Below are 12,981 nucleotides of genomic sequence, written 5' to 3' on the forward strand. Positions count from 1 at the left end.
GTAGAGTCTGCTGTGGCCCTTTCTGTGCAGCGCCTCCAGGTGATCAGCCCAGTCTAGTTTATTATTGAGGAGCACGCCCAGGTACTTATAGGTCCTGACTATCTCAATACATGTTCCTTGGATCTCCACCGGGGTCGGAGCACCTCTCCGTTTACTAAAGTCCACTACCATCTCCTTGGTCTTCCCAGCATTAATCCTGAGTTGGTTCTGCTGGCACCATTCAACAAAATCCCGGTTTAAGTCTCTGTATTCCCTATCATCGCCATCAGTGATAAGGCCGACTATAGCAGAGTCATCGGAGTACTTCTGTAAGTAACAGCTGGATGAGTTGTGCCTGAAGTCAGCAGTGTACAGTGTGAAGAGGAATGGGGCAAGAACTGTACCTTGAGGTGCCCCCGTACTACAGATCACAGTGTCAGACACACAGTCCTGGGCTCTCACATACTGAGGGCGGTTTGTCAGGTAGTCTAGGATCCAGTTGGACAGGTGATGGTCCACACCACCAAGGTTCAGCTTCTCCCTCAGTAGCCCTGGCTGAATGGTGTTGAACGCACTGGAGAAATCAAAGAACATTATTCTCACAGTGTTCCCGGGTTTCTCCAGGTGAGAGAGAGCTCTGTGAAGAAGGTGGATGATGGCGTCATCTACCCCAATGCCTGGCCGGTAGGCAAACTGGAGGGGGTCCAGAGCGGAGCTCACTAGGGGGCGTAGGTGTGTCAGGACCAGTCTCTCTAGGACCTTCATTAGGTGTGATGTCAGTGCTACAGGTCGGTAGTCATTGTAGCCCATCGGGTTGGGTTTCTTTGGGACTGGTACCACGCAAGATGTTTTCCACAGTTGAGGTACCACCCCCAGCTTCAGGCTGGGGGTGGTACCTCAGTATGTACAGTCCTATGAAAAAGTTTGGGCACCCCTATTAATCTTAATCATTTTTTTGTTCTAAATATTTTGGTGTTTGCAACAGCCATTTCAGTTTGATATATCTAATAACTGATGGACACAGTAATATTTCAGGATTGAAATGAGGTTTATTGTACTAACAGAAAATGTGCAATATGCATTAAACCAAAATTTGACCGGTGCAAAAGTATGGGCACCTCAACAGAAAAGTGACATTAATATTTAGTAGATCCTCCTTTTGCAAAGATAACAGCCTCTAGTCGCTTCCTGTAGCTTTTAATCAGTTCCTGGATCCTGGATAAAGGTATTTTGGACAAACAATTCAAGTTCAGTTAAGTTAGATGGTCGCCGAGCATGGACAGCCCGCTTCAAATCATCCCACAGATGTTCAATGATATTCAGGTCTGGGGACTGGGATGGCCATTCCAGAACATTGTAATTGTTCCTCTGCATGAATGCCTGAGGATTTGGAGCGGTGTTTTGGATCATTGTCTTGCTGAAATATCCATCCCCGGCGTAACTTCAACTTCGTCACTGATTCTTGAACATTATTCTCAAGAATCTGCTGATACTGAGTGGAATCCATGCGACTCTCAACTTTAACAAGATTCCCGATGCCGGCATTGGCCACACAGCCCCAAAGCATGATGGAACCTCCACCAAATTTTACAGTGGGTAGCATGTGTTTTTCTTGGAATGCTGTTTCTTTTTGGACGCCATGCATAACGCCTTTTTTTTTTTTATAACCAAACAACTCAATTTTTGTTTCCAAAATGAAGCTGCCTTGTCCAAATGTGCTTTTTCATACCTCAGGCAACTCTATTTGTGGCGTACGTGCAGAAACGGCTTCTTTCTCATCACTCTCCCATACAGCTTCTATTTGTGCAAAGTGCGCTGTATAGTTGACCGATGCACAGTGACACCATCTGCAGCAAGATGATGCTGCAGCTCTTTGGAGGTGGTCTGTGGATTGCCCTTGACTGTTCTCACCATTCTTCTTCTTTGCCTTTCTGATATTTTTCTTGGCCTGCCACTTCTGGGCTTAACAAGAAATGTCCCTGTGGTCTTCCATTTCCTTACTATGTTCCCCACAGTGGAAACTGACAGGTTAAATCTCTGAGACGTTTTGTATCCTTCCCCTGAACAACTATGTTGAACAATCTTTGTTTTCAGATCATTTGAGAGCGGGCTGTCCATGTTCGGCGACCATCAAACTTAACTGAACTTGAATTGTTTTGTAGAAAGAAATGGTCCAAAATACCTTCATCCAGGATCCAGGAACTGATTAAAAGCTACAGGAAGCGACTAGAGGCTGTTATCTTTGCAAAAGGAGGATGTACTAAATATTAATGTCACTTTTCTGTTGAGGTGCCCATATTTTTGCACCGGTCAAATTTTGGTTTAATGCATATTGCGCATTTTCTGTTAGTACAATAAACCTCATTTCAATCCTGAAATATTACTGTGTCCATCAGTTATTAGATATATCAAACTGAAATGGCTGTTGCAAACACCAAAATATTTAGAACTAAAAATGATTAAGATTAATAGGGGTGCCCAAACTTTTTCATAGGACTGTATATGCCAGGCCGCACACACATGGAGTGAAAGTAAAGTGTAATATGGTGTCACAGAACTGCAAATGTTTATTGCACCAGAGATGAGTCCAATGAGAGTCCTTGACTTCAGGTGGATCAGTGGCATGGATTTTGCACCAGTAATTGACACATTAGGGTAAGTTCACACAGAGATTTTTGGTCAGGATTTTGTGGTCGTATCCGCCTCAAAACCCTGATCAAATAGACCGCTCCCATTGAAATCAATTGGAGCCGCTCAGGTCTCAACCAACCGAGATGTTCATTCTTCAGGCCGTTTCACCTTACAATTTGGCCTGAAGACACCCCCTCCTCCGGACTAGGCCCATTCATTGGGCTTAATCCGGAGCAGAGTGCGCGGCTGGTTCTGGACCAAAAAACCCTGTATGAACTTTTTTCCCCCTCATGGTAGTTTCGAAAAACCTTGTGTGGTGAATATGCACAGGGTGTAGTTTCCTATTGAAGAGACTGAGAGATTTCTTAAGGATCAGGCAAAGCTATGTATTTGCTATATTTATTTAAACCAAAGCCTGGAGTGTATTTAGCAGAAGGGAGAAGATAAGAACTTCCTTTCTATTTCCCATTCCTTCGGAAACCACTCTTGCCTTTGCCTCTAAAAACCACAGCAAAATTTTCAAGGTCTGGCTTCAACCTGAAACCGTTGTCCACGCGGATTTTGGTGCAGAACACGCCTTAAATCCTTATGGAAAAATATTGAAGATGCTCTTATTCGCAATTCCATGAATCGTGGACATCACATGCAGCCATTGATTTCAATGGGGTGTATTTAGACTATATTTTTCCAGTCAGTCTGTGGTGATAACGTCTTGCACTATTATGGTGCATTTTGAAGAGCCAACACAACCATGAATATCACAGATGCCAGATGTTCACAAAAAGTTATTTCATGGATACAGTATGTTACACAATGTTCAGCAGGTCATCCATGGACAAATACCTTAACGCTCATTCTAAACATGGACCTTTGTGAAATCCAAAATGGTCAATCCTAAATAGATTTTATTATTCATAGAACAGTAATCTCTGCAGATCCACCCTGTGCCATACACCGCTGCCACATGAATGATTGTTAGCCAATAGCATTTCCTTATGAATACTCCGTACACGTGCAGAGAGGACAGAGGGAATAACTATGGTGGTGGCTTTTATCCTCTGAGAACAAATGGAATGTTTAATCAAACTGCGTCATCCTTGTCTTCCCTTGATATCTTCTGTCATGGAAGAGTCAGGACCCCCTCCATATACACATTATTGACTGGTTCCTATGATATTTGTGTGTCCGCCCAATATTCTTTCTCATAATAAGAAACCGATGTATAAACTACATAGTCCAAATATGACAAGTCCTGATCTTTTGTCTGAGGCTAGCTGTATACAGGCATTTATGGTCTGGTAAGTACGGTCTGTGCACAAGCTTGGTTTCCCAGACTGCATTGTCTCTGCAGAATATCTTAGGCCCGGTTCACATCTGCGCATGGGTTTCTGTTTGGGGAGTCTGCATGGGAACCCCGAACGGAAACCTAATCCACATAAATAAGCGGTTATCTTAGGAAACCCACGGACCCCATAGACTGTAATGAGGTTCGTGTGGTTTCCGCACTAAAAATGCAGAGAAAAAAAGTGCTGCTTTCCGGACTTTCTCTTCACATTTTTCATGCAGAGAGGGGAAGGGAATGGGCCGAATGCAGATGTGAATCGGGCCTGAGCCATCTATGATGCCTTGAGTCACTGTCTCACTATAGGATAACTGATGACTACAGTACAGGTTGGTAGTTCTGTATCCTAGTAGTGCACGGTCTCTGGATAGAGGGAACTCTGGCAAATACAACCAAGGTTTTATTTTCTAAAGTTTATTCTAGTTCAGATTTTTCTCCTACACATCCAAACATACAGATGGGCCAATTCCATAAGAAGTTCATGAATCTGTGTGTATCTAAGCCCAAATGGAAATAGGGACTGATGTATATGGACAGTCTCTGTACAGTGCTGCCAAAATTGGTAGCAGCATAAAAGCTAGTGTTTTGGGGTTTTTCTTGGATAACAGAACAAAAATTTGTCCTTCTTATTTCTCATGTGACTGCTGAACTGATGACTTTGACAATTGGATAAACCTCATATAACAGACGCTATGCCCACTTGTGGCCACTAAACAACTGACAATGTGGCATTACCCACAGGACTTTCTGCCGTTGTGCGGGCCGCGGGTTTTGGCAGTCGGCTGGTGGTTTATCGCCATGACTGCAAAGTGTTCAGTCTCTATAAACAATTCGTGGAGTTGTCTGGGATCTAATAAAGCTGGATACCGATGAACTTGAAAAGAAAAAAAAAATATCCCTAGATCACAAATAAATTTAGCATCCGTGCATTTGAAAATGCCTGAACTAGAAAAATATAAAAATATTTATCCCAGATGGCAAACAAGTAGCGATAAAAGAAAGATCAAAATAGTTACCCTTTTTTTTTCGGGCTATAGGGTGCATCCCCCCCCCCCCCCCCCAAAAAAAAAAAAAAAAAAAAAAAAAATGTAGGGGGGAGGGGGATTGCATCATTGCCCCACTCCTGCTGCTGGTTTTCTGCAATGGGAGGAATGAGGCAATGCTGCTGGCCCTGGGCTTAGTGGGTGTCCCGGCGGTGTGAACCTCCTGGTATCCGCTGTAATAGCACGGAATATGCAGAGTCTGTAAAAATAATGGCTGCCGCTCAGCTTAAGAGCAGTCACCTCAGCTACCGGGTGTCCACTGTAATGTACAGCGGAGACCCGGAGCGAATGCCTACAATTAGAGTCCCCAAAATGGTGTAACTAAAAAGTACATCTGGCCCCGGTGCATCTTATAGTCTGCAAAATATGGAAAATCGCTATTCTCCTCATTCCCAAAAAGTAATAAATTGTGATCAAATTGTCAAACCTTTTCTGAAAATGATATAAATAAATAGTACAGTTTGTGCCACATAAATACTCCATACAGGGCTCTGTACACAGAAACAAGGTTACAGGTGTCAGAATGACAAAATCACTTTTTACATCAACCAAAGTTTTGGCTGTTTATGAATGTAATGCCACTTATACAATGGAGATGGTTATAGTAATGGTTCCCTGCTTTATTTGCAACCTCATAGCATTTATATGCCTGAATATCATTTACCGTATTTTCTGGACTAGAAGAGGCACTTTTTAGCAAGGAAAAATTGCCGAAAAAGCCCCTGCATCTTCCAGCGTGGTCCGGTAGTGCCAGATCTTGCTCACTGGTTGCTTAATGATGGGGAGAGGTGCTGATGAAGCAATTCTGATCGGAGAGCTTTGTGTGCGTCTGCACAGCGCTCCCTCCCTGCTCCGCGCTGATCTATCTGATCAATACAGGGCAAGGGAGAGGATAAATCAGCTGGATGACCCTGCAGTCCGAAAGGGGGCCGCTGCCTGGAGCTGTCCACAGAGAACATGTGGGGGCCACTGATGGAGCTTTGTGTATGTGCGCCTTAGCTGTTAGCTAATAACCCCCTTTATCATCCTCAGCATACTAGTCAGTGACTTGGACTCTGCTACTACATTTGACCAGTCCTTGGGTGCGCCTTAGTCATGTCATGTCTTATAGTCTGAAAAATATGGTAATGTCAGTAATGCAAACTTCATAGCCCTCTGTGGTAAAGAAAATTCTTCAAAAAATGTGTATTTTTTTTTTTTTTTTTTATCCTTCCAGAAAAAAAATGTGATCTCTGTTAACCTGTTCATTACCAATGGCAGAGATCAGGTTAACAAATGAACAAAGTGAAAAAAAAAAGTCATTAAAAGGATCCTATCATTAAAACGAAATTTTAATGGGGGGGGGGGGCAGTTCCCAGCACTCAAACAGCACTGGGGGCGTCCCCAATGCTGTCAGAGAACTCTCCAGCGCCGCCTCCATCTTCTTCAGGAACGGCCTCTTCCTGCGTCTTCTGGTGCTGGCTTCAAACTTCCTGGCATGCACAATCGGCTCTGCCGTCAGGACTCGGGCAGAACCGACTGCGCATGCCCGCCTGTTGTAAGTGGCCATTTTCTTGTGACCACTTACACAGTAAGCTGGGGTAAGCGGCCACAAGAAAATGGCCGTGTGCATGTGCAGTCGGCTCTGCTCGAGTTCTGATTGCAGAGCCGACTGCACATGCCTAGAAGTTTGACCCCAGACCCGGAAGAAGACTCAGGTAGAGGCCGTTCCAGAAGAAGATGGAGGCAGCGCTGGAGATTTCTTTCGCAGCATTGTTTACGCCCCCAGTGCTGTTTGAGCGCTGCGGACTGCCCTTGTGCTGCGAGAGAACTCATTTGCTTACAGATGAAAACCGGGATTTCTCCCGCGCAGATAAGACATCTAAAAGTAGAAGAATAGCCTTTCTTAAGTCTATCCCTGCGTGTTAGGAAAAAAAAAAAAAAAATTAATGATGGGATCCCTTTAAAATTGAAAACAAAATCTAAAGAAACATAAAAATTCTGATGACCCTCCCTCCCCTTTCCTTCGATCACAAATAAAAATAAACAAGCCATTCCTGCATCTGACAATTCTCAAACTATTAAAATAAAATTTTCTCATACGTCAAACACTAGTGGTAAAAAAAAAAAAAAAAAAAATCAAATCTGGGACTGCCAAGGTGCCGGTGCCCTGAGGGTCTGCAGTACTATAACATAATCACTAGACCTAACGCTGGGGTCACACTAGAATTCGGGTGCTTGCAGGACTTTTCTCTATGCAGTTTTCAAGCAGGCACGGGGACGGAGACCCTGAACATAGTTTGAACGCTGGTGTGAACTTGGCCTAGTTGAAGACCGTGTGTAGTTTGCAGTCCCCAAACTAGTATTTAGTGTTCAGTTTTTGCAGACTGTATGTCATCAGTGTGTCTGCAGCATCAGTGCTATATGGCCGCAAAAACTGGCAGTCATCAGTGTCATCCAGAATCTGTTGGTGCCGGCTTTTCATGTTCCGCAAATACGAACACCACATGGATGACACTTAGAATAAATCAGTGTGCCATCCATGATTTTTAGTCTCCTATGGGCTTCTATAGGCGAGTCCCTGCTGCAAACACTGAACAGAGTAGGACCTACTCCATATTTTGTGGCGTGGACTCGCAGGCCGCACACTGATCCATGGAATACACTGTAGTGTGCTTGGCCCCATAGAAATGAGCAGGTCGCCTATGGTCGTCTGCAAGGAGCTTTAGTCTAATTCCCTTAGCATCCTGGCTTCTTTCCAGTCTACTATACTTTGTGAATGGGTTGCAATGGCAACCAAATTGTAATTTCCTGCAAATCCTTCTACTGTGGATAAAACCTAAAAGTGTAATATTGTATAACATTAGGTATATTGTAGTGATTCGAAGTTGCGTCTTGTGTAACCATGCAGAGCTGGAATCAGAATGCTGCTGGTTGTCATACAGACGTCCCCCCCGTAACAGCAATAAAGGGATCCTCTGAGATGATATTCATGACTCCTGGGCAGAATTGGTGCGTTCAGCCAACCTAAGACCATCTATTGGACACTAAGGGTGCATTCGCACTAAGTATACGCTGAGCTGATTCTGAACGTAAGACACGTTAAGAATCAGCGCGTACAAAGCAGAGCCCATTCATTTCAATGGGAGCTGGCATACGTGCGCTACCTATTGAAATGAATGGGCTGCTTTTTTCCCTATTGGTTTCAATGTGATACGCACGTAATAAATTGAAACCAATAGGGAAAAAAGCAGCCCATTTATTTCTATGGGGAGCGCTCGTATGCCGGCTCCCATTGAAATGAATGGGATCTACTTTGTACACGCCGATTCTGAACGTGTTTTACGTTCAGAATCAGCTCAGTGTATACTTAGTGCAAATGCTCCCTAAAGCTGTTTATCGGCAGATTTAGCGATTTTATTGAGCTATACTGAGAGATTGATGACTTTGGTGGTCATATGCATGAGTTTTAACATCTGATCGTAAAGAGGTACCAACAAAATTCTCAAAACACTGCATAGCGTCAAGCCACAAAAATGGAAACGCCCCACGTATTCATAATCCTTTAAATAATCCAAAACACAGTGTATAAAAACATCATATAATACGAACAAGGTGAAAAAATACTCAAGACGCCGAATGCCCTCCCCCCTTTTCTAGTCAGAACCGCTAAAATATCATTTGTCCCTACCAATTCAGTAAATATGGGCACAATAAATTGGGACAAAATAATATCAGAAATGGAGTAACTACATGTAAATAGATGCCATAAATACGGTACTTCCTTCCGCGTCTTGCTGGTGTCTGCTACTGTCACCTCCTGTCAACTTGGGCAATGGTATGCAATATGTATTCTCTTTTTTTGGGGTTGATGTTGCAAAGGTGGCCACACACATCAGATGGACATTAGTGGGACAGTCCAACCTTCTGATGTCAAGGGGGGGGGTGGTTCCAACTTTCCCCAAATGTCAGAAGTTGAGAGAAAGGACCATGCTGTTGGGTTTCAGCATGTCTGATCCTTTAGTTCAGAGGTAAGATGACCCATAAGCCGCCATCCTAGGTGTCTGGCAGCCTCTCACCGCCCTCTCCTTACTGAGAACACATGTACCTGAACTGAGTGTATGGTGGGTGAGGAGGAATATCCATTGACCCAAGGCTTCCTGTGGTTCATGGCCCGTTTCTGACTTGAAAATAGGGAGTTAGGATTTTTTTCAAGGGCATGGGGGTGGTATGTGTATTGTGAGCAGGTCCAATAACGAATCCATTTCAGTGCTTAGCAGTGTAGGTTGGGACATGTTTCTCATTCCTGCTCTTTGATGTCTTGTCCCCACTGTGTAGTGTGTGTATATACATCAGCATCTGTGCGTTATGGCACGGCCTGGTGTAACGTCATTCCATGAGACGACAATGTTGATATTCATAGCTGGAAATTGACATATTTTCTCTGCAATCTCTGGAGTGTTCCTGTATAATGACTTGCTTGTGAGCCAATGACACCCACAATGATGAGTGTTCTGGTCCTGGAGCCAGAAAGTGACATGATAATTTCAGAATTGGATTTCTCTCTTGCCTAGGAGGTGACAGATTTTATGATCTGTGTGTATAGGTCTGTGAAGGGGTTACAGTAGCTCTGGCTGGAAAGAGTGGCCTTAATAATAGCCCCTATTTGGAAGAGCCCCCTAAATCTAAAGATGGCGGAGTGGGACATCTCTCCAGCTATCAAAAGTACTAATAGTGTCTTATATACATTATAACCTGTCTTACAGTAGCTGAAATCACTTTCTTCTCCTTATCCCACAGCTGCGCCTCAACAGTATCAAGAAGCTATCTACCATAGCATTAGCTCTGGGTGTGGAGAGGACCAGGACCGAGCTGCTTCCATTTTTGACTGGTAAGTATTTGGTGCTGCAGATACATACACAAAAGGACAATAATGTATTGTGACAAATTGTAATCCTGTGACTTGTGGAGGCATAAAATAACTGGATGCTTCCTTATGAGTGTGGAACGCAGACCACCAACCTAGTGTATGTGTATCCAGATGAAACATTCCCTTTTATCTGTATACCCTATTCTTCCCTGTCATTTTCAGGTGATTTCACAAAGAAATAGTGAAATCTACATTGGAGTCTCTGACGCAGATGTGAATATATTCCAGTTGGTAGTCCTTTTGCCGGGTCCTCTATATGTTCCCTTTTTAATATTATATTTTATGTCATAGCAGTCTATATGGTCTAGGCCAGTGGTTCTCAACTTGTGCTACATTTACCTCAGGGCAAACTTGGTACGACTGGGATTTGCTGCTCTGGAAGTGGCAGATTTAGTGAGGGATCAGGTTCTTAGGTTCCAGGGGTGCTAGTGCCACCGAAACCAACCACTATCTATAAATGCTGAGGCATCGTGGTTGCCAAGAAGAGACAGGCATCACAAGCCATGTGCTGAGGCTTAGTGCGTAACTAAACTTTTGTACGTTGGCTCCTTTCTGTGAAATCCTCCCTCTTTGTTTTCTTTGTTCCTGTATTGGGGTCTGTTGCTGCCTCTCGTTGAGTATGTACTCGGTTACGGTGTTTTGGGTTTGGCTTTTTTGGAAGGGGTGGGGGGGGTTAATATATGAGGAGCTTCTCTTCATGTAACTCTCTAGTTTGTGAACATACTGAGGTACATTAGAACCCTGCAGTGCTATCTATATTATTTCCAGAGATTTCACTGGTTGAAAACACACTTTGGGATTGACCTATTTATAGGCAGCTGCTGTATATCATATAAATATCCCATAAATAATGTCTGAGATATAACTCTTTGAAGTGACCCTCTCCTCCCCTCATATTCTCTTCATTGTACATAGCTCTGTACTCCATACACAATAACATTCAGTGAGAGGCCAGAACAGGGGGTAGAATAAAGAGATGCAGGATTTCACAGAAAGGAAACAAAATTTGTCAATAAATTGTTACAAAATTTATTAGACACAAATAATACCAGAAAATCTAATTCTCTGTGCACCAGTTTTCCTTTCCCACTTCAGATTGAGCTCAAGGACAGGATCTGTCACCTGACAGACACCACAGCGTCCATTGGGGATAGTCTGAACTTTTTTCACTTGACTTGAAGAGGTTGAGAAAAACTGGTGTAGACAACTGCAGTATTGCGTTATAGTATAAATTATGGGGGTGATGTACACGAGTAAATCCAAAACAGCTGCAAGTACAGCGCCATAAAGACGTGTACCTCTTAGCCTGTATCTGTGCTTTGCACCAGGTTAGTTTTGCCACCAATATAAAGATTTAACATGAATTTTACTGTCTAATATGCAAATTCTCGTGGAAGAGCAGAAAAAAATCTCCCCTATAAGTAGGGAGTATTACGTCTTGTCAGTGGCCTAGCCTTGTCCCTAGGGAGTATTACCTGGCCTATGAGAATCCCTACACCAGGTGATGGATGTCAGGATCCGCTCCGGATTAGGCCCAAATGTGGAGGGTTCTGCCACAAGGCGGACGCCGCGGCTGATTCAGCTGTGGAGTCCGCCTGAAGAAAGAGCAGCTCGCTTCTTTTTTCCACTAGCGGCAACATGCCGCTATCGAAAAAAAAAAAAAAGAACGCCAGCGGTCTATATAGACCACCATTGTGAGGGGGCGGGTTATGACATGGATTTCGCGCCAAAATCCGCCCCCTCTGCCCGTGTGAACGAGCCCTAACTTTACTGACTCTGACTGTGGCCTAAAATTACTAAGGAGGGAAGAGTCAGCCATATTCAGACATCCCAGAGTATGTAGTAGTGATCTCACTCCTGAAACTTTGATCATTCTGGGAAATTGGTGATGTCTTTTGAAACTGCAGCATTTTTTCAGTAATGTCCCTTGGGATGTGTTACTACAAGTTTGCCTGGAATGCTCAGCATAGCGGCCTTCTCATCTCCATATTCTTACTAGTCTAGTTGATCTTCTTGCGAGTCTGTGTTTTTGTTGTTGACGAATGAACTTGAAACAGAACCAGTGATCACTGATGTGCCACTAACAGGTCAAGCAGCTGATCTTTGCCAGTCCCAGGTGATAGGTCATCAATATTTGACCCTTGTAAAAAATCACTTGCAAATTATCTTTAGAGACTTGAGGCCCATACATACGTCCCTGTGTCCATCCAAGTTGGGGGCTGAGCTTATCACGCAATGCAGTCTAAAAACAAAATGATGTCAAAATCCATTCCGTGATTTGGACTCCCTCTGATCTCCTATTGATGACTTATGCTAAGGATAGGCCGTCAGTCCGCTGTCCTATTGAAATCTGTTTTACTCTACCACTGTTAATACCTGACAAACCATATACACTTATTGCAGTGGTTGTGCCAACCCAAGGAAGTGATGTCATTTTTACCGCTACAAATATAATGTTTTATAACCCTTTCTTTCCTATTGCTCTGCACACATGACTTTGTATTTTCATAGCCACGGGCATGGGGCTATGACCCCGGGGCAAAACGAAGGAAGATCAGTTTTGCAGCCCATGTTCACTGACCTCAATGACTGTCCATGGAGGCACGAGCGGCACACTGATGTCATCCTTGTGCCGTTTAGTCGCAGCCCAGCGACAAACATATGGTCACCAAAGGGTCCCTGGGCTCACAACTGTATATTAGAAAGACCCTGCTGAGCTCTTTTCTGTAGGGATAAGGTGCCCCTTAAAAAGCATCCCTCATATGACTGTTTCCAAAAGGAATTCTGGCTCTTGCTGTCACTTTTGAGCTCTCTGGTGATTTTCTGTTTTACCGTTTTTTGTGTTACTTCTCCAGATACCATATACGATGAAGATGAGGTGCTCCTTGCACTGGCCGAGCAGCTGGGAAGCTTCACCACTCTGGTTGGAGGACCTGAATTTGTACATTGCTTACTGGTACGTGAGTGTTTGACCTGTTTTATAACCAGTGTGTCTTTGTATTATGTAAGTAAATGGTGTATATATACTATACCATTTACTTACTTTATATATAATATACTTCTGTATTTTAGCTATT

The 12,981-nt window shown here is 43.6% G+C and overlaps 1 protein-coding gene across 1 annotated transcript in view; it reads left to right on the top strand.

The window, feature by feature from the left end:
- Positions 1 to 12,981, top strand: part of PPP2R1B (protein phosphatase 2 scaffold subunit Abeta) — a 44,756-nt gene that overhangs the window by 2,459 nt on the left and 29,316 nt on the right. Inside the window, exons 2-3 of the mRNA XM_075279793.1 lie at positions 9,775 to 9,865; positions 12,760 to 12,860. Coding sequence (XP_075135894.1) covers positions 9,775 to 9,865; positions 12,760 to 12,860 — 192 coding nt within the window. The remainder of the gene's footprint in view (positions 1 to 9,774; positions 9,866 to 12,759; positions 12,861 to 12,981) is intronic.

The sequence above is a fragment of the Leptodactylus fuscus genome, chromosome 6 (genome assembly GCF_031893055.1).
Source record: "Leptodactylus fuscus isolate aLepFus1 chromosome 6, aLepFus1.hap2, whole genome shotgun sequence".
NCBI lineage: Eukaryota > Metazoa > Chordata > Amphibia > Anura > Leptodactylidae > Leptodactylus > Leptodactylus fuscus.